The 21,273-nt window shown below is 35.8% G+C and overlaps 4 protein-coding genes across 10 annotated transcripts in view; 2 read left to right on the forward strand and 2 right to left on the reverse strand.

The window, feature by feature from the left end:
- The window catches only part of LOC128859950 (uncharacterized), a 51,396-nt gene extending 43,514 nt beyond the window's left edge, over positions 1 to 7,882 (reverse strand). Inside the window, exons 1-2 of one of the 7 annotated variants that reach the window (XM_054097125.1) lie at positions 7,754 to 7,882; positions 6,451 to 6,698 (exon numbers count right to left, since the gene is read on the reverse strand). In XM_054097125.1, coding sequence (XP_053953100.1) covers positions 6,451 to 6,539 — 89 coding nt within the window. In that variant the 5' untranslated portion in view covers positions 6,540 to 6,698; positions 7,754 to 7,882. Of the gene's footprint in view, positions 1 to 6,450; positions 6,907 to 7,466 lie in introns of those variants that run through there. The other 6 variants (XM_054097124.1, XM_054097123.1, XM_054097122.1 and 3 more) reach the window with 6 other exon arrangements.
- Positions 7,883 to 9,550: 1,668 nt separating this feature from the next.
- Positions 9,551 to 10,577, forward strand: LOC128859954 (mitotic spindle assembly checkpoint protein MAD2A). The gene is made up of 3 exons (XM_054097129.1): positions 9,551 to 9,739; positions 9,838 to 9,984; positions 10,044 to 10,577. Exons 1-3 carry the CDS (start codon positions 9,667 to 9,669, stop codon positions 10,445 to 10,447), a joined length of 624 nt encoding a protein of 207 aa, XP_053953104.1. The 5' UTR covers positions 9,551 to 9,666; the 3' UTR covers positions 10,448 to 10,577.
- A 1,226-nt stretch (positions 10,578 to 11,803) lies between these two features.
- Positions 11,804 to 13,382, reverse strand: LOC128859953 (uracil phosphoribosyltransferase homolog). Its single transcript, XM_054097128.1, has 3 exons — positions 12,971 to 13,382; positions 12,555 to 12,915; positions 11,804 to 12,495 (listed from the first exon to the last, which is right to left on the reverse strand). Exons 1-3 carry the CDS (start codon positions 13,189 to 13,191, stop codon positions 12,313 to 12,315), a joined length of 765 nt encoding a protein of 254 aa, XP_053953103.1. The 5' UTR covers positions 13,192 to 13,382; the 3' UTR covers positions 11,804 to 12,312.
- A 3,238-nt stretch (positions 13,383 to 16,620) lies between these two features.
- Positions 16,621 to 18,774, forward strand: LOC128859957 (F-box/LRR-repeat protein 2-like). Its single transcript, XM_054097135.1, has 3 exons — positions 16,621 to 17,306; positions 17,376 to 18,103; positions 18,161 to 18,774. The coding sequence occupies exons 1-2, from the start codon at positions 16,772 to 16,774 to the stop codon at positions 17,993 to 17,995; spliced, it is 1,155 nt and encodes a 384-aa protein (XP_053953110.1). The 5' UTR covers positions 16,621 to 16,771; the 3' UTR covers positions 17,996 to 18,103; positions 18,161 to 18,774.
- The last annotated feature ends 2,499 nt before the right edge of the window (positions 18,775 to 21,273 follow it).

The following is a 21,273-nucleotide window of genomic DNA, read 5'->3' on the forward strand; positions in this document are numbered from 1 at the left end:
TCATAAAAAAACATCTGCCGTTTGGAGGCGGCATAACACTGCAGGTCTCTCAAATTTGTGGAGCAACATCAAGACGCACCCGAAACGTAGGAGGAGGAGGTCAGCCAGAACACTGAACAAAGGACGTAGAGCCAATTTTTCATCGGTTTACGCTACAGCTCTTTACTGGCCTTGGTTGCAAGATCGCCTTTCACCATTCTTGTCGTTTACAAGTCGTTTTTTCCTACTTTTTATTTTGTCGGGACAGACTGGCAAGTGCAGCACTCAGACACAATTTAATCCATTGTATTGCACTCGGGATCCCTTTTTAATTTTTTTAAATCTACTCGGTTTCTGAAGAAATCTGAGAAGATCTTGTGGTACCAAGAAGCCATGGTGGTCGCTTCTTAGCACATCAGTGCTAAAGACCTCAAGCCTCATTCGAGCGAAGGCGGGGCAGATGCACAGAAAGTAGTCCGCCGTCTTTTCCTCCTCTCCACATGCTGGGCAAAGTGCACTGTCTGAGATGCCCACCTTTTCCATGTGCTTTGCCCATAAAGAGTGGCCCGTCATCAGTCCGACCAGCCTCCTACAGTCCCCTCTGCTTAGTGACAGGAGGAACTGCGACAGTCGATCGGACATGACAGGTAACATCAGTTTTGTCCATCTGCAGCCTCTCTCAGTCTGCCAAACTCGCTTGTGGGTTAGAGTAACCCATTTGCTATTCGCGGCTTTGATGGCTGCAGATGGGAGTGGCAGAACGGGCTCCAGGCCGAAAAAGTTAGCCTCTAGCCCAGTCTGGCTAAAGAGTCAGCATCTAGTTTCCCGCAATACCCACGTGTCCCGGGACCCATGTTAGCATCAGGCTATTATGTCTACCAACATAGTTCATCCTGGATTTACAGGACTCGACTACCCTTGAAGTGGTTGGGGGGGATGTCTCAGGTCATGAGCGCAGCTTGGCTGTCGCTGCAGACACATATAGATCTGCCTCTCCATCTGTTTTCCACAACAAAGTTCATCGCTTCTTGAACAGCTTACACTTCCGCTTGAAACACAGATGGATACATTCCTAGAGCAAAGTGCAGTTTTGTCCCGCTGGATTCCACGTAGACCCCAGAGGCGGAGACGTGCTCGGTCCAGGAGCCATCCGTGAAAATGCGAAAACAGTATTTGCAGACTCACATTCTGAGTTTGACCACAGAACGTACCAGTCATGCCGAGAAGGTGTAGCAGCTCTGACAACCACCTCTATCAGTAAGGGCTGCTGCCGGCTGACGCTTATCTGATTATCAGGAAAGTGAGGTTCCATCAGCAAGCTTAGTGTCTCAGTTGGGTCCCTTTTCAGGATCCTAACCAATTTCGCAGTGTCACTCAGAGATTCAATACCGCTACAGTATTCCCTATAGGAGTCTCTTTTCGATTCCCAAATAAGCCTCTTGTAGTTCTTCTAAACATCACGGTATCGCTCCCAGTCCTCAGCAAGGTTAGTCTTGAGGGCCCGGGTTAGAAGTTTTCTCGGCTCACGCCTCAACATCTGGAGCTCTCGATTCCACCAAGGAACGGGAGTCCGGTTAGAGATAGGTCTGCTAGTTACCGACTCTCATATTAAGAAGGTCCTCTGCTTTGTCCCTTTAGTACCCAGTAATCTCTTCTGCACTCTTTCCAAGTCCATATGTGTCATGGTGTAAAAAATGTAGAAGGTGTGGCTAATATCAGACTGTTAATCGGCTCCCATCGAAAGAATCGGCTGATGAGCTAACGTAACCGGGGGCGTGACAACGATTTGTTCACAAAAAAAAGTGAGATTATGTTAGTGATATGCGAAATCAACACAGTCTTCGCTCATGTTGCTTCGTTGCCAACTGAACTACGACTGATTGGACGCGTGTATGAATACGCGATAAATCACTACTCGTCGTTTCCCTTTATTGGTCCGTATCAAGAATGATAAAAAAATAGATTGCGCGTTCCGAATTCGCTGTGTCGTAAGAATCCATGAATAAACAAACAAAAGGAAAGGGAATTACTTGTTTGTGAAAAAAACGAGTAGGCGAAAGCAATGGAAAAAGCCAAATGACCTCTGGTGACGCTCCAGCATGCTGTCCAGCAGGCTTATATGTGTGCGTGTCGGGTGCTTGACGCTAATATCTAAAATTTTTGATTTTCATCAAGCAAAAGCCGACAACAAGTATGTGTGACACGAAGCAAGTACGAGTGTCACCCGACACGCACACATATAAGCCTGCTGGACAAGCATGCTGGATCGTCACCAGAGGCCAAAACACAAGAAATCATACACACACACATACTATATACTTTCTAGCCACGGCGTCTTCCGCATAAAAACGCAAAATACTGCATTTTTTTTCATTTGTGCCTTAACAATTTAACACACGGCACAATCACAAATCACAATATTATCAAGCCATTCACTGAATTTCCACAAACATGTAAATACATTTTCTCCTCCTTTTTTTTGTTTTGTTCGTTTGTTTTGTATCGGAAAGGAAGATAACGTCAGACTTGACAAAATCGCGAAAAATAAAGTAAATGTTTTTTAAAGACGCCACCTAAGGTACTTATGTAATTCGCCTTGGGCCCGTATGTATTTCTTAAAATGTTCCTCTGTAGTCTTCTCAGTTCTTCCTCTTCGGTATTGTGTTTGCGTGTATTTCTGCCATGTACCGATCGGGTATCAAGAAGCACACCACTAATAGGAGGAGCAGCTCGGCCAAATACACACAAAGACTGTATGCGCCAATTATAAGTATATATGCATATTAGGGGACCAGTGCAAGTGAGAATGAAAGCTTCCCGTTCAAGTTCTGTCAGAGTACTCCACTTAAAGTTAGATTTTACAATCAAAGATTATGAAAAAATTGTTTATAATAAAATAACAAACAAAAAATTATTACATTCAATATATAAATAGACAGAATACTCGTATACCAAAGAAAGAAAATTATCTTTAGATAATGAGAATCAAGGCAGACAGAATTCGAGATCTCGTTGAATGCGCAGAGAGCACTCAATAAGGAAGCATTTCTTTCATATATAGTCGTATCTTTATCTGGATAGAAGGGATTGAAATTATAATACGTAGAATTCTCGGTGGTGCAAGAATATTTATATTTTGCAACAAAGACGGACAATTGACAATTCCATAAAATCCCATATTAAAATCGAAGGAAAGCGAAATAATATTTCTTCTCGTTTCAAGAGGGTGGATAATAATAAGAAGCAAAAGTGAATTGTAGGATAGGATCAGCAAAATTCAAAGAACGGAGAGCAAATTACAAGAACACTTTTTACACACGATCAAGTCTGTCTATAGAAAACTAGGAATTGGGTTGTAGCAACATAAGGTAACAACAAGGCAAACCATACAGATTTCGACCCGTACAAGTGATTGTGAAAACATTTCCATGTAATTTTAAAGTTGTTATTACGAGTCCAAAGTGATTACGGCATATTTTCACGTTGTACGAAGTTCACCAGATACTGGAAATTTTCTAATATTGTAAATAATTTATATTGTTTAACTTAAAATAATAGTCTTTAGAGTTTTGTGGGAATAATAAATGAAGTTTTCATTTAATATCTGATCGCGAATGAATCGGCATTGCCTTTTAGAAAGTTGTTGTGAATAATGAGTAGTACAAAAAAATTGAGTACCAAAGAAACTAAGAGTAAACTAAGTACCTAAAATAGAAAAACATGTTAACTATTTGAAGTGCTGCGAAAAACTGTGAAGAGTCCCAAATATTGTTGAATGCAATAACAGTCATCACCTGTGACAACGTGCATGAAACGATTTCAATGAAAATGCAATGCAAACAAATAATATGAATAAAAATTAAAAAAACATGAAAGAAAAATATTATCCACAGCGCCGATACGAGTATCACTGCCAACAAAACATAACCAGGCTCAATTGTTGTCTGTGTCTGCTGTTGCTCAAATATGTAATATGTTCGTAAAAACCAGTTGTAACAACAGAATTCTAATTTCATACGCATATACTAGATAAACTCTTTTTAAACGGATTTTTTTAGGACTTGCATTTTGCGCATTTTTTCTATTCGACACAATTTTCTTATATGGAAAAAACATCTTATACCGTCAGCAGAAAAAATTGTCAAAAATCAGTGTAATTTTTAATGTATTGTACTTAAAACTTGCACTTTATTATACCAAAATTCAATAATCTACCAAACTGTGTACCTGAAATTTTTCTCTAAATTCCTAGTAAAAATTGTGAAAATTTGCTGAACATTTGCAGAATTTTAATAAATTTTGTGTTAAGTTTGAAACCTTAGATTATATGAATTTTATTTTAGTACGAACCATATTTTTATAAACAAATAATTGAAATTATAAAATAAGTAAACAAATAGTCAAATCTTAACAATATGTGGTGTACACTTCATTTTGACGCTGACTGTATATGAGCCCAGTACCGAGTTCTTTACACACTATATTTCATGGTATTTTTGTTTATAAAGCTTTTATTTAGAAAGAAAGTTTAAGACTAATTAGGAAATATTAATATCTTAAATCCAAAAGCTCCTTGTTTGACAAATATTTACGATAAACAAAACCATACAGAAATAAAATTTAACTAAACTTAGTATTTTCAACTTTCGGTACCTTTCACAAAAGCTTTGACAACCTATATCTTAAGAACTTTAAATTTCCCACAAAAGAGATATTTTTCCCATTCTCAGAAGACTTATGTTAATCCATGTACGAATTTTTGATATCGCCTGTGTCATATCGTCCCAAGCCCATTGAATGGTTTTGGTTGGGTCTTCCAACTTTTTATTCTTCCCCTCAGAAAGTATTTGACTGATGTTGCATTTGAATTTTTTAGTTTCACAAGTCGTTCCTTAACATGGGTAAGTTCTCTTTACGTGACTTTTTACGTAACTTACTTTTTAAATAAAAAGGAATTTACTGTGTTTAAAATTTCAATAGGCTGCAGAAGAGCATCACAACTTCGCCTTCTTCCAATCTCACCCGACCTCGAAATCTGTTGCCGAAAAGTGATACACGCAAACTTTTTCGCCTTGTTTCAATGAAGTGCCACACGATTTTAGCCAATCGTTTTTTTTTTTTTGCCTTTTAGGACATGCCCACATTTTGAGGTACAACAAAAACAATATTGTCATATGCTCTATCAGTGCCATATGCCTTACAGAAAATTGTCCGAGATGCGTTAAATCGGGTGATCTTGGAGGCATAATTGCTGCGTAAGATGGTTAAGTTATTCTTCCCGACAATTACATTCGGAATAAATTGATCGTTTATGTGTATAGTAGTATTTTCCATCTTATTATTGAACCCTCATATTATTCATATTCATCGGATCAACAACAGACAAAAATGTTACTCATCTTGCTCAATGACATCACTACACCATCGCCATTCCCATGGTAGCCAGCTCTACGTACGGATATATCTCCGATATTTTTCGATCAATGAGGGTTCAGTAAATTAACCCTGTTTAATGAGATTCACCGTATTCATCGAGCTTAACACTGGACCTGAAAAAAAAACTTAAAGGTTTTATCTGTCTCAACAATCCAGCTGTTGTTGTTGTAGCAGTTCACTAGGTGTGGTCACCGATCTTCATCAACTAGCTCATCTAATCGTAGGCGACGGGTTGGGTCCAGATGGAGAGGGGTGTTAAGTAAGTGGGTTTGAGTGTGAACTAATGGTTAGTATCGTGCGGGGTACCTTCACATGCCGAACATATATCGAGTATGTCGGGGTCGATTCTGGATAAGTACGAGTTTAACCTGCTATAAGTCAAATTAAACCAAAATTACGCGGGTCTCATGAGGCAGCCGAAGTTCTCCGTCCGCAATGAGTGGTGGTTCCGATGAATGCCCATTAATGTCTGTCTCTATACTATCCGACTGCTCTCACATAGTTAAAACACTACTACCGCTTCAGTGACCGATTTCTAGGAGTTCCAACACACTTCTATTTTTTATTTATGCTAAAGTTGGCGACGGACATAAATTTGCGTTTTGAGATTAAACAACGTCAGAAAAATAACAGAAGATATGAAAAATTACGATTTTTTTTTGTGAAAACGAATGGCCGCTTATCCAATAGCCTGCGGCTATTATCGTATAAAAGAGTTTCACTCACGCCAAAATACTCTGTACATGACGAGAGCTTCAATATACTCTCTCACATGTTGAAAACTTCGCGGTCCTCTTATTCCGACATTATATTAATCAATTTGCCAACAGTGTCACACATCGTACTCGAGTAATTTAAAAACACAATAAAAAGGAAACTTGCAAGTTAGTGTAGTTGAAAGTAACCCCCAAATAATTTCGTTTTCTTATAACTGCAGTCAGACTATGCACGTTTCATTTTCGAAACTAATTGCAGAAAAGGTTGCTGTTTTAATATATGTTATTTCCACAAGTTCAAATGTGTTCATTTAATTACCTGACAGCATAGTGATGCCCTGATCCGGTGCCAGTGCTCCAGTCGACATGTTCGATTTCCGATGATGTTTTCGTGTTGTCGCAATGCATTATGTTGTTTTTTTTTACTCTAGTTCACTTATAGAATTTCTCATTTAAATATACATATATGTTTTCTTTTTTTGTTACAATTTTTATAACCTTCGTTTACGTTGCTTCGTAAACACACTATCCCTCAATATATTTTCTGCCTGCTGGTTAGTTTTTTTACTATATTTAGAGTAATGAAATTTAATGTACTAACGCGAAATATTTTTCCATTTAAATACGTACTACACTTGCATGCATGTATTACATGCATATGTGTATTTATATGTATGAAAATTGTTTACTTCGTTTAAAGATTGGTATATGACGCCGACCACACTAACGATTAGTTCGGCCTGAATATTCCTATTTCCTTTTGTATCGCAGATATCTAAATGAAAATTATTTCAAACTTTCTTTACAAAATCCAGAAATATTTTCACATATTAACAAAAACCATGATTCACTAAACTATGATGCACGGGCGTGTATCTCTGCACCACTTTCTTTGACTCGAAAGCTGCGAAAGCTATGAAAGAGATTCGCAAGGAATAATAAATAAATTGGAATACAAAGAGTATACAATATGACGGAAGGACGAATGCAAATATAAAGGAAACAAATTAAAGAGCACAACAAAACTGCTTAAACGTCAAACGAAAAATAAAATGCATCCATCTTCGACTCGTCAGCGTTTCCGAAATTCGAAATTTTATGATACAGCAAAGAATAATTTATATTGCTTTTATTTTGTATATGTGTACATCTTTTTGGTGCTCTGCTTATTTCCGAGGCAAAAAGAAAAATGCGTTACTACAGTAAATATGTGGCATGGGGCCAATTCACAGCAAAACAAGTATTCTACTTCCAAAGTATGTGAAGGCTATTTCAAGTTACGATTTCTCTTAAATTCACAACAAATATGCCTTCCCAACACAAAGAGGTACATACTTTGCATTAAGCTCTAATAATATATGCTTTTTTGTACTCAAATAATTATAGACATATGAAAAAACTCCAGTTTTTCGGCATGCTTTGTCAAAAACTTTCATTATTTCTTTATTTTTCCAGTGGATTAATTTAAAAGACTAATGCATTTCCTATATCATTTTCAATCACTATATCAGCATTTCGAACTTTTAAAAGTAGCCGATGTTACACAAGCGTCAAACTGCGTTGCACTTTTGATAATTTCACATACACTTCAACTTGTCAATATTTTTCTTAGTACATAATACCAAATTTGTATTTCCTAATACAAAACAAAGTACTGATTTGACGCCTTCACAAAAAAATTAATTTGCACAGTGCTATAAAAATATACGAACGAGAAGAACCAACGCGAGTGCGAGTGACATATTACAAGACAAACAATGAAATTCCCCTTGTGCTGTGCGAATTCCGAAAAAGAGAAGAATATTCGAAGAAGCAATACTGATACAGAACAGAGTTGAGTTTTTTAGAATTCTTTTTTCTACAAAATATTGTGACCTACCGCTTCAAGTACCTTTCTGCATAAAAACAAAAGACGCGCTACTTACGTAAAATAAATATTTAATTAATTATACACCTACATAATGGGTTTTTCAGTAAGAGCGCTTCAACTTTTGAACTTGTTTGAATAAAACATAAACGGTTTGACTTTTTTAACTAATTTTTTTTTATTATCGAGTTTGAACATATACATTTAAGTATGAAATTCGATTTCTTTTGCATGACCACCGCGTGCACGTTTTACGAAGTCCAATCGTTGAACCCAATTTTCGACCACTCTTTTGTATAAATCGGCCGAAATTCCAGCAATTTCGCGTTCAATATTGGCTCTGAGCTCACAAATCGTCGCCGGCTTGTTACTGTAGACCAATGACTTCACATAACCCCAAAACGTGACGGCTTGTTAAATGGACCGTAAAATGGTCGTAATGCTCTTAGAGTAGCAGCAACAGAACGGTTATTTTCATAAAAAATTTGCACGATTTGCAATCGTTGCTCAAGTGTGTAGCGTTCCATAATGAAATGTATACTAATGAAATTTACAAATGACAAGCGAAAAATAAAAAATATTGCGTCGTTCGCCCTCCCTATCGGAAAAAAGTTGAAGCACACCTATTGAACAACCCTATATATATCATGTGGTCACTTTTACCCGGTTGCGACCGTTTGTGTTTGTATTTGCCTAGGGACAAACCCCGGGTTAATTCACCGACGAACTTCAGTTTTGAGATATTTTGATGGAGGAATCTACAAGCAAGGCGTTTAAATAGATTTTGATAAACATGTCATGTACATTTTGCAAGCACTACTCAAAATGGCGACAGATAAAATATAAGGGGATAAACTGAATTTTCATAGAAATTATATGTAGGTTCCTTTGGACAGCCATTTTTGGCTTTGTTTGGAGAAGTTTCAATGTATATGTAGGAGTTTAAAATGAATTGTAACAATTCTCGAAAAGTTTATATGACATTTACATTGAGTCAAATTCACATTCAAACCAAATCATGAAGCGAGTGCGTTAAAAAACAAAAGCTTTGCTGAAAGCTTTTATTTATTTTTTTCATTTCCCTTTTTCCCGAGGAAATACCTATAGAAATTGTCCGCATGGCATTTTGAACTTTGAATTTGTCGCGGATATTTTTATTTTGCATTTCCTTGATCTGTCAATGTAAAAATTCGGCCGCCGTAGCCGAATAGGTCGGTGGGTGACCATTCGGTAGTTTCCGGGTTCGAATCTCCTGACATACAATAACGACTGGATTCAAGTCTAATTTCAATATAATACCCCCGGTAAATATTTTTATGAAAATGTGAGGCGAGCCATGTATACTATTCCGTTCTTTTTCCAGGATAAGGAACCGCTGCTCTACACTTATGACAAAGTTATAAGGCCTTTATTCCGCTGACATTTCTTAGAACTGAATTAAAAGCTAAAAGTTAGTCGAATGTTGACCTAGCTTTAAAGTTTTCATTATTGCGAATCATGTATAACTAGAACTTGGCAACCCATACACAATAATTGGTACTTAATATAAGAAGAGTACTTGTGTAAGCTAAGCAACCCTGCGCCGTGACATCTTTTATTTGAGCGTTTGGTTTAACTTCTTGTTATAAGATTTTTATTTATTTTCTTGCTTTATTGCTAACTACAAAAATGTCTACAGCCCAAAGTACAAAAAATTGCATCACACTACGGGGTTCAGCTCAAATCATTGTCGAATATCTAAGTAAGTTTGTAGGACTCATAATCTAATATGAGTGGCGCCAACCCCCATTACATTGTACTAAAAAAAGTTATTTAAACGGTATTGGGTCTTTCTTGCAGAATATGGTATTAATTCTATTCTATTTCAACGTGGAATATATCCGCCCGAGACTTTTGAGAATACACAACAATATGGAATAACTATTCTGATGTCGAAAGATAAAAAGATTGAAGAGTTTCTGGCAAATGTATTGCAACAAACGGAAGGTTGTCGAATAGTGCCTAACGCGTGACAAAATTTTTTTGATATTTTTATTTTATTGCAGAATGGCTTGCTAAAAATATGATTGAAAAAATTTCGATGGTTATAACAAATGCACACACCAAAGAGGTGCTGGAATGCTGGGACTTCAAAATGCAGGCCGAGTTGGGCGATGGTGATGCCGGCGATACTACAAAACCCACTTCTAGCAAAGAGTTGAAACGTATACAAAATGAAATACGCGATGTTATGCGACAGATATCGGCCACTGTCAGCTATTTACCTTTGCTTGATTGCATTTGTACTTTCGATGTGATGTTGTACACGTTGCAGAACTGTGAGGTTCCCGAAAAATGGGACGAGACAGGTGCTGTATTCATACAAAATGCTCAAGCTGTTCAGTTACGTTCTTTCTCAACTGGCCTGCATAAAGTGGATACCGTGGTTAATTATAAGATGGCCTCCTAATTGTACGCAAAATCAATTTTTATTTCTTCGTTTAAATCTATTGATGCGTTGATTGTTCTTAATAAACTACATCGTAAAGATTTTGATATTCATATATTGTTCCTATTTGCAAATAAAAACGAACATCGATTTTTCGGTTTATTCGCATTATTCGCTTCCCCATCAGGCATGGGCTTAACAGTCTGACAATCAACCAAATATACGGATAATGGAAATTCAACTAATTTTAAATATAATATGAGCTGTAGAGTTTGTGAAATGCGTCAATGTTGAGAAAAAGCAATGCGAATAAAGTGCCATATATCGACCGCCAAAAATGTCAGTATGTCTTGTAAATGAACTTGTTAATATTGGAATTTTCAAAACTGGCTATATTTCACATTATGTAATAAATTATAGTTCTTTTTAAGAAATTAGTATTCACGATTATGCTCAAGTACTTAGGAAACTGCAGTTATTATAAAAAATAAATATATGTAAGAAACCTGTCTGCGAATTGCTAATAGAAACACAGGTGATTAAATATTTAACATCAATGACACCAGGATCAACTTGGTTCAAGGATTTTTAATAAATATATGTATATAATTGGCTTGTGCATCCTTTGCTGGGTGTTTGGCCGAGTTCCTTCTCAAATCTGTGGCGAGCGCCTTGATGTTGTTGCACAAATGAGGGGACTTACAGTTGTATGCCACCTTCGAACGGCAGATGGCTCTTTATGAGGATTTCTTTTATGGTAGAAATACAGTGAGAGTAGTAATAAAAATGTATGCTTGCCCAAATAATGTACCTAAGAAGACGTATAACTCATTATTGCATGTCTTAAAAGTTTTAATAAATAAGCAGGTATAAATATTTGCGGGCCCATATTCCCATTTGGTATTTTTCACCAACTTTAGTATTATACATATATATTTGCCAAATATAATTAAATAGCATAAATAGGAATGGTTTTTTCGGTTACATCTAAAAAAACTCCAAACAGAGGAGGATAAATCAATGTGTTCTGTAGGGTGGTGTGCTTTCACCCTTGGTTCTACATACCGTAGCTCTCCAAGCCACCAGAGGGAGTATCTCTGGTCTCCTAAGCTCATAACTGCACGATAATGTCTTCTTGCAATGACATTGATTGCCTGTGTGCCAAAGTAAAGGACTACCTCACCTGCTTTTCTCGTTTCTTCACTGCCTTGGAACCTAAGACTTCCCCCCACAAAGTCCAAAAAATTTTGAGAGTTACCTTTGAAAATTTGCTCTCTCATTTGGTGTTTCATGCCCCGAGATTCGAACCTGTGAACTTCACGCACCAACCTTTCGGCTACGGCGCCACAAAAATATTAGTCATTAATTTGGAGAATGTTCAGTCCTTCTTGGCCGCATATAAATCCGGATCAGTTTATTATTTATTATATTTTTTCTTTATAAAATATCTGTGACGTACTTCAAATTTCATTAATTTGTCGAACGATACACTTTTGTTTTAATATTTATAATGCAAATTAGTTAACAAATTGAAGTGTTTGTGTTTAGCAGAAAAGTCGAAATAATTTGCTTAGCCAAACAAGCACTTAATTGCAACTGCAATAACAAAGAATTATAATTTTAAAATTCTAAACTACATATGTACGTATGTAAATATTCATAAGGTTGTGTTAAATTTTGAACAAATAGTTTTGAAATAAATATTTGTAAATACACAAAGATAGGTATCCACGATTTAAGTATATCGCTTCCATTTTAAGTCAATAAAATGCATGAAAAAAGTAAAATGTACCTAATATTACTTTAAATTAAATATATGTTTAGGTCAAAATCCTTTTCTTCATATACAATAAAAGTTCAGATTGTCTGATATTCTCGATTTAATGTTAATCAGTACCAAAATATTTTTGACCAAAATGATTAGGAGCAACGGGGTGCAGCTCGGAGGTAAGAATTTTCAGTCTGGGAAAAGCACCAACTACGGTTTTAGCAGCAATTGGAGTGCAAAAAAGATTGGACAATATAATGCAGCTCTCAGGTACACCGTGCTCTTTAAGTACATTAACGGCCTAGGGATAAAAGTAAATCGATTAAACTTTTAATATATTATACTTTTTTTTCTATTTACTTGCAAAACTGTATTGCCAGTCGACATTATAGGATACATGAGTAAAACTTGCCGACTAGCAATGTCGTCGGGAAATCGAGCATATACTACGCGCGCTTCATGCGTATCCGCATCAGATTCTACTAAAATTTTTCCAATACGTATAGAACGGCAACAGTCGCGCAGGCCCTGCTCCATTGCTTCGCCAGAGCGTATAATAGAAACACCACAGTTTCCAGCGCGGTACTTGAGACCATCGTATGTCGCTCCCGTTGGTGTTTCCACGCGACAATCAGAATATGGCAATTGGTTTAGAGATTCTTCAATGACTAATCGTATGAGACGATCCGCATAAAATTTGAAGTCACTGCGCGTGGTATTCCTATACGGAAAATATCTGTTAGTGCAAATAACTCTAGGGAATAAATGCTACTTACTTGTCTCGGATAATAGTTAGTAGCTCGGCTACTTGAGAGTTGCAATCCAACAACTTTAAGTTGGAGCCATATTCCTCAAGTATTTCGGCTGGCTTGAGTGAACAAACCATTACTGCATTTGCGCTAGGTTCTGTTATGTTATTGACTTCCCCATTACTATTACTGTCGGCATTCATGGCGTGGTTTTGAGAACCAGTAATAGAAGCATCTGCGCCAGCCATAACTATACAGGGACAAAAAAAATGACTTGTCTTGCTCAAACGATTTATTGTTTAAAAATTAAACTAGGTTCTTAAATTATGAATTATTTTTTAATAAAAAGTCTAGTTTCAGCTTCGTCCCAAATATAACACAATTATAGTAATCAGCTGTTGCAAAGGCTTAGCATGTGTTGCATTAATTTCGTTGACTTCGACTATTTTTGTACATCTTTATAGAATTGTTACGATATGGTTACGTTTGTTCACACATAACGTTTCTCTAGAATACCTCTGAGTTCGTTTACTGGACTGATAAATAAATGTCACAAATTAATGGCAGTACAACTTGCTTATTTTATTGAATTTCAATTCTTTATCACTTTACTTTACGTTTACACGTTTTTACGCTCAACTTACGACTGATTACACTGTGCGCGTGCACCTTTGCTTATATACATGTGCTTCAAGATTGATACAATCAGAGAATGCGCCTTGTGACGCTGTGACGTGAGACTTCGAGAATGTAAAAACTTTTTTGTGAAGAAAAAGAGTAGACAAGGAATAGCTGTCCGGTCAGGCGGTGTCGAGCTAGAAATATTTATTATGTGTATATACCCCTGTCACCCGCTGCCCAGCAGGATATCACCCTCATCTGTTCTCATCGGGGGTGAAAACCGATTGGTCGACCGACTGTCGTGGGAACATGTAATTTCTCCTCATTTTTCGTTTCGTTTTGTTTCGTTCGTTTGTTTTGTATTGGAAAACAGCCTGACGTCTGACTTGTTAAAATCGCAAAAAGAAATAAAGTAACTATTTTGCTAAGATGAAGGTGGCATCTTGTCAATTCGCCTTGGCTAGTCATCTATACTGGTTACACTGAGCGCTCTTTAAGTATGCTGCCCTCGATAGTAACAATAAAAAAGATAACACAATTTGACAAATTAGCGAACAGTTTAAAAAAGTCAAATCAGCTATATTTTTAACATCATTGTATTGAGTTTTGTTTGTAATTTGGCAGGATTTTTGCGAAACAAAATGTCCAAGCCGAATCTATTAACCCTTTCGCGCACAAACCGGTCACCGTCGTCAAATTTGAGTAGAAACATAGGACACGACGGTATTCTCCGCCATTAATTATTGCAACAAATATAACAAAATACGGGAATTGCCGATCTGTCATATGCTATCAAGCTTGGGTTATAAATGGGACAGGTCAGCTATTTCCGCAAAAATAAAATTCAATAATTTTTCATTTTCATTATTGAACGCGCCTTGAAAATTTCAGTATTACCAACTTAGGGGACTTCTCCTCAAATTTAGGGAACATTTTTGAAACAGAACTTTTTGGGTAATTTTTAGGAGAAACATTTTTTTACTTGCGATGGCTTGGATGGATTTAATGGGTTTCACAAGAAAAATTTAATTAATCTTCTAGAATGGTAAAAATATTCAATGTAAAAAAAGAGGTTGTCTGTAAAGTCGGTTTACTGACTTTCTTTCTCTTTGTCTTTTCTTCATATCGTTCTTCATATCATTAAACCAAAAACTCAAAAATAATCCACCAAACCAATTTCTATGAAGAACAACCTTTCAAAGCAGTATTGACAGCTGATTGTCAATTTTGGAGGTAATCTGCCGTATGTGATCTGGTAAATTTATTTTGTGGTTTTATTGCTAATTACTGCATATGTGAACGTACTTTAAGCGAATTTTTGCTGATTTGAAGGACAAGTTTTTTAATTGGTTGGTAGCATTGTAATACCGCCTTTGCTAACTAGTGCAGGAAAACGATCGATAGCCTGCACATTCGATGGCGATGATGCAATTTATTCGATTCTATTGAAGGTTTTTTAAAACTTCTCTATTTGCAAGACAACTGTCCATAATACGTATAAATATTTGGCATCACCTTTCAACAAATATCAAATCAATATTTATTGAAGAATATGTTAAACTGAAAAATGCAAGCAGTAAGAAGTAAATATCTCAGTAGTTTTCAGAATTCGGAATTCTTTCGCATGTAAATTTTTCGTCAAGTTAATCGAGCATAGAGATCTCGAGCGGGGAAATGGCGAATAGAAGAGGTCTTATTTCATATGCGTATTTAAAACTGTGCGTTTATTCTTCTTCTTGCTTGGCGCGATAACCGCTTACGCGATTTTGGCTGAGTTTAACAAAGCGCACCGGTCGTTTCTTTCTCGTGCTAACTGGCGCCAATTGGACACACCAAATGAAGCTAAGTCCTTCTCCACCTGTTCTTTCCAAAGATGAGATGGTCATGATGAGAGCTGTATAAAGTGTTAGTTTTCTTCGTCGAGAGAGGACTTTAATACTCAGTTGTCTACTTAGTCCAAAGTAGCGCTTGTTCGCAATTCTACGTTGTTGTGTTTCAAAGTACGTATTGTACGTTTCACAAACAAGATATCACATATTTCAGCCTAATTGTTCCTAAAAAATCAGTTTTTTGAACAGAATGCAAAGTAATTAAAATTAATTTTAATGTTAATTTTTTTAACAAGCTGAAGCTTGTTTACATCAGTGTGCTTAAGATTGGCTCGCATGGCGGAAATTAGTTACTTAGCTTTGCTATACATCATTTTGGAATCAGTGAATGTTGCCGGGATACATAAGCATTCATAACACATACGCATCATTTTGCACGATTATTTACATCATTTAAATCGTTACCTGCCAACACGAATATCAGTAATTAATATGTCGGTTGTTTTTTGAGCTACACGAGAGCTATCGAAATCGGTAAATATAGTTTGATAACTGAGAATGACAAACTGTCTCAACATTCCTGTTCAGTAAGGTTTGGTAAGTTATTATGAATCGTTTAACATCAGAACAATGCTTCCAAATTTTGGAAATTTGAAAAGACTACATTTGTTCGCGAAGTTCATAGAACACTACCGACTAAAATTAATCAGCTAAATATCGATGACATTTGATTCCCACAGAAAGGCGCAACTTGTCATATAGTACGCTCGATTTATTGCAATATTCAAACTACTATTGCCCACATTGAAGTAGTCAAAAATTGGACTGATCAAATGGACCAAGTAACTCGTAGCCGCCGCGGGCATATGAATGCAGAATATAATACTAAAATTCATTACAATATTTCTGTTGCGTATTACCATTATCAATATAATATCTAAAGTTTATTATTACTAGATTTGAGGTCATTGTCCATATCTTTTTTCATTTACTGCCATCAACAACTATACTATTAATTTTGATACAAATGTCAATTTAAGGTATTTATTTACATATAAATTAAGTATAAGAAACTTTTTACTTATATATCACTAACCGACAAATTTGCTCAACATCTTTTGATGAAACTTCAAATAGCGAAGTGAGAATAAACTATCGATAGTGTTGGGCAACATCCGATGGCAGTGGTAAAATTTTTAATATAAATAGTACCATCGATAGTACGATCGATAGTTTTCCATCACTATTGCCAACAAACAGCTGTTGACAATCAGCTGATAACGTCTGGAAATCATTGATGAAATCGCATCTTGAATACCGGCTTTAATTGTGCTGTAAATGTAGTTAAGCATATATTATTGTGAACATTAACGGAAAAATGTGTGAGCAAAATAGAGATGTAGAATCCACGACAACGGCAGCTCGTACAAATATCAGTATTTTGATACTGAATGATGATTGTTTGCTTGAAATATTTAAGCGGCTTGAATTGGCTGAACAGGTTCGTTTAGCTATGATTTGCCCACGTTTGCGAAATGTATTCGAATATTACTGCCAGAGGCATTGCAAGGTATTGCGGAAAGAATATCTTATTGATTTGAGTACACGGGAAATTAGGCGATTTTTTGAAATGGCTGGCGGATATTTGGAGGAACTTATTAACCTGCCTTACACCGATCATGAGCGTAATGAATATGTTATCCAAGTACATAAATACTGTTCGAATGTTCGACACATTTACTTTGGAATGACCAAAATAAAGCCCAAGTGTTTACGCAAATTACTAATGAATATGAAACATCTTAATAGTCTTCATTTACAAAAGTGCTCGTTGGATGACAATGCAATGCAAAGTGTGTCTGAGTTGATAACTTTAGAAGTATTGAAATTAGAGGGGGAGGAAGACGTAACAGGTATGGTACATTGTTCTGTCAATACTTAAACAAAATGAAATAACATTTTTTACGTATATTATTCACCAGGTCGTTACTTAAGCAAGCTTAAATACCTGAAAGAACTAACGTTTGTAGAATGTGCAATACAAGATGATTACTTTGTTGAAATTTGCAGATCGCTTAAAGACCTTAAAAAACTTACTCTCCAATGGTGTGATGCATTGACGGAAGTGGCTATTTCAGCACTCCCTGTGCATTGCGTCAATTTAGAAAAGCTTAATATATCTTGTAATCAAACCTTTGAATATAATGCTATAGCACAGCTGCCAAAATTGATTGACTTAGAATTGAGTGCAGAAGTGTTTAGAACACAATCATTTAATTTATTGTTAAATGCTTTAGCTGATTATAAGGGTGAACAGCTCGAGTGTTTGCGGATATTCTCACCACGACTCATTGTTGACGAAGGAACGAGGTCTTTGTCGCAGTTTAAAAAATTAAAAGTATTCGGATGCGACTGTAGCAAATACATTGATGTGACCTGTCTTAGATACATTTGCTCATTAAAAGACATAGAAATCGTTAGTTTAAGATACTGCCGATCCGTTACGAATGAAGCGGTGTTGGCGTTGTTGGAAGACTGTCCAAAATTGAAGTATGTTAACGTTATGCACTGTGATCAGTTGACGGAGGAGCTAGTCTATTAGATTATAGATTTATTGGAACGAAAGCAACATGAAAAGCAACGCCAATGTGATAGTAGCCCAGTGCTTTTAATGGTTTCTGGAACGAAAATAAGGCATTTGATTTTGGAGGTAGTTCTTATAGAAATAACTATTACAAATATTGAATAAAAAATATTTTCATTTTAGGATACTAAATATTTAGCTGCTTTAAACGGAGGGATATTACGGCTTAGCTTTGAGAATCCATTTCAGTACCCGTATGAAAATTTATACTATACATTTAACGTGCCGGCCGTTGGTGATCTTAAGTACTTTTACTAATTACAGTGGCTGCTTTGCAGATAATCTAGCATGTAAATAAATAATAATTTCCTAAGTTTTCTATTATTTTAAATTGCTCTATAAGCTTAGCAGGCTAGTCTTACTGAATTTTTTACATTGTTTTTTATTTTTTTGAAAAATTATTGCAGAAACTGAACACTTCACAAAATTTTGATATGAAAAAGAGTTTTTGTGTAAATCCATATGCGCTTATAATATGTAGGTACATGCAGTATTTAGCTAACAATTCACTACTGTTTATTCGATTCATTGTTCATTCAATACTGCAAGCCTCTCGTTCGTTTCTTGTAAGAAAATGAAACTAAAATATATTTAATTACGCGGAAATAACTACATATTTACATATTTGTTAACTTATGTATGACAGTAACCCGCGTACTTGTAAGAATAAATTAAACTTATGAAGTCCTGCAAATTGTAAAACTGCCGAAGCGATTAAAGTTATTTGCCAAATATTCTATATTTGGTTTTACTTTTGACGGTTTCGCAACAAATTAGGTGTTTGTACATGCATATTGCATATTTACTGTCAGGGTGACGTAATTCAAGCCAGTTTTGTTTTATATAAGTATGTAGAAATGGCTACCAACTATTTTAGGCTGTGTCAAAAATGCGTGGCGATATCAATAGCATTTCATTAGATGAATGCACAGGGTAGGCCATATAGCGTTTGCTTTTTGAACCATCTATTTTTTTGGGAATGGTAACACAAATGACATGTCAAATGTGTTCATAATTTACTTAAAGGATTGACATTTACGAAATGGGACGCTATACGCTTGAACGAAATTGGAAGATATTGAAAACCTATTTCCGAAGTGGTGAGTCTTCTTCTTCTTCCACACGTTACTGTAGAGAAGCAAATGCATCCACAACGAGTCACGGTTTGGTGCGGCTTTTGGTCTGGCGGCATCATTGGGTCATTTTTTTCGAAAATGAGCGAGGAGCCGCGGTTACAGTAAATGGTGAGCGTTACCGTGACATGCTCCACGAGTTGTTTCCAAAAATTGAAGAGGATGACATGGACGACATTTGGTTTCAACAGGACGGTGCAACTTGTCACACTGCCAAAGTTACACTCGAACTCTTGGCTACCGTTTTTGAAAACCGAATAATCAGCCGAAATTCCGATATCAATTGGCCGCCTCGGAGATGTGATTTAAGCCCGTTGGACTATTTTATGTGGGTAGCCGTTAAGGACAAATGCTATGCGAACCATCCAGAGACGATTGATGCTTTAAAACACGAAACCGAGGTTGCCATTCGTTAAATTGGGGCCCAAACAATCGAAAATGTGCTTAAAAATTGGGTTGATCGAATGGCCTACTGTAAAGCCAGTCGTGGCAGTCATTTGAACGATATTATTTGTCATTCATAAATGACAATGTTCAATCTTCAAAATAAAAAAAAAGTTTGAAAAAATATTGATTAGTTTTTTTTATAACCGATTCAAAACGCAAATTTTACATGGCCCACCCTATATATGTCTTTACTTTTACTTATGGAGCCATACAACTTGAAAAAAACTGTATTTCTTTTTTTCTTTTCCTTTGAGTTTTTTAGGTTATGGCAATTGCAGCTCTATAGCGAATTCCGCTCCGCGCTAAGCCACAAATTTGTATGTGAAAGCAATCCCAATTTAACGATGTTCAATTGATTTTCTACTTAGTCGCTTAGCTCATAAACGAAATGTTTAGGCCAGTACTTTCCAGTACAAGTGGGAATATCTGTTTACTATATTTTGCGTACTTTCGGGCGCGATGCCTTGAAATGTAATGGAATTGCATAACCTTTTCAGTGAAGCTCGGTTTTTGACCGTCGTACGACGGAATCAAACCATTTTACATATTTTCAGGGCGGATGCTTTGAAAACCAATGTGATTGCATAACAGTCTGTCAAAACGAAAATAATGCAGTGCTTCGAAAACATTTGCAACGTTGAGTTCAAGAAATTTTCTTTGCTTTATTAACTACTCGCCAAGTGGTTGGTGATCGAAAGCAGGTCCCAGCTGCCGCACGATTTACCTAACCTAAACAAGCTAAGGACGTCAGAACCTTAATTGTGCTATGTTGTACATACAATAATAGCACAATAAAGCATTTTCTTTACAATTTTTAAAACTATTTTCTGATAAAATACTTCTCACAGTAGCGTTAAGTTGTGTGCTGGTCGCAATGGGAATAATTATTTATTAATAAAAGTGGTGAAATTATTTCGCCTGATTATGACGCATTAAGAAAAACAACAGCAACACCATTTATATGTGCATATTATTGTGAAGTATTTATCAAATCATTCGATTACTTGATAGCTGCTCTAAGAGCCGAGGCGTCCATTAATAAATAAAAAAGTTAATTGCTGATATTAATATTATATATTTAATACGATCTACTTGAGGATACTTACTTTAGTGAATGGAAATGCCGTATCAAATACACTACTTTTTATGTAGAATTATGCATTTATGATATTTATTTTCCTTTGAATAATATTTCTTTCTTTATCCAATTTTCTTACCTGTACAGTTTCAAATGAATACTAAAAATGCTTTTGTTTATGATTAATTATTTGATTTATGTTGGTTTCATTCCCTTTTATTCTACTTTTATTTGATTCGATTTAAGGCCTTTCTTGTTTATAAAATTTTTACTGATAAGACATTTATTTAAATTTCTTAAATATAAGCATTACATAAACCAGTAATATATAGCAAACAATGCCTTTTTCAGTTATGTGTATGAATATTCGTTTTCAAAATCATCGTATTTTTACTGCATTATTTCAACACATACTTAAATGCAAACTATGTTTCTTAAAAAAATACGGTTGATATAACAAAAAAGTTCACATTCAACTAGTCGATAATATTTGATAAATGCAAAAATGACGACACAAAAAAAGAGCTTTTTATGTTATTTTGAAATAATATACATATAACTCCTCCATCTTGTATGAA

This window comes from Anastrepha ludens, chromosome 4 (assembly GCF_028408465.1).
Source record: "Anastrepha ludens isolate Willacy chromosome 4, idAnaLude1.1, whole genome shotgun sequence".
Classification (NCBI taxonomy): domain Eukaryota; kingdom Metazoa; phylum Arthropoda; class Insecta; order Diptera; family Tephritidae; genus Anastrepha; species Anastrepha ludens.

Excerpts from the sequence above, each read along its gene's own strand:
- LOC128859954 (XM_054097129.1), top strand. The coding sequence starts at position 9,667 with ATGTCTACAGCCCAAAGTACAAAAAATTGCATCACACTACGGGGTTCA. Across the intron at positions 9,740-9,837 it reads AATCATTGTCGAATATCTAA|AATATGGTATTAATTCTATT; the intron begins GTAAGTTTGTAG and ends TCTTTCTTGCAG. Across the intron at positions 9,985-10,043 it reads TGTATTGCAACAAACGGAAG|AATGGCTTGCTAAAAATATG; the intron begins GTTGTCGAATAG and ends ATTTTATTGCAG.
- LOC128859953 (XM_054097128.1), bottom strand. The coding sequence starts at position 13,191 with ATGGCTGGCGCAGATGCTTCTATTACTGGTTCTCAAAACCACGCCATG. Across the intron at positions 12,916-12,970 it reads CTAACTATTATCCGAGACAA|GAATACCACGCGCAGTGACT; the intron begins GTAAGTAGCATT and ends TTTTCCGTATAG. Across the intron at positions 12,496-12,554 it reads CTGGCAATACAGTTTTGCAA|GCCGTTAATGTACTTAAAGA; the intron begins GTAAATAGAAAA and ends TTTTATCCCTAG.
- LOC128859957 (XM_054097135.1), top strand. The coding sequence starts at position 16,772 with ATGTGTGAGCAAAATAGAGATGTAGAATCCACGACAACGGCAGCTCGT. Across the intron at positions 17,307-17,375 it reads GGGGGAGGAAGACGTAACAG|GTCGTTACTTAAGCAAGCTT; the intron begins GTATGGTACATT and ends ATTATTCACCAG.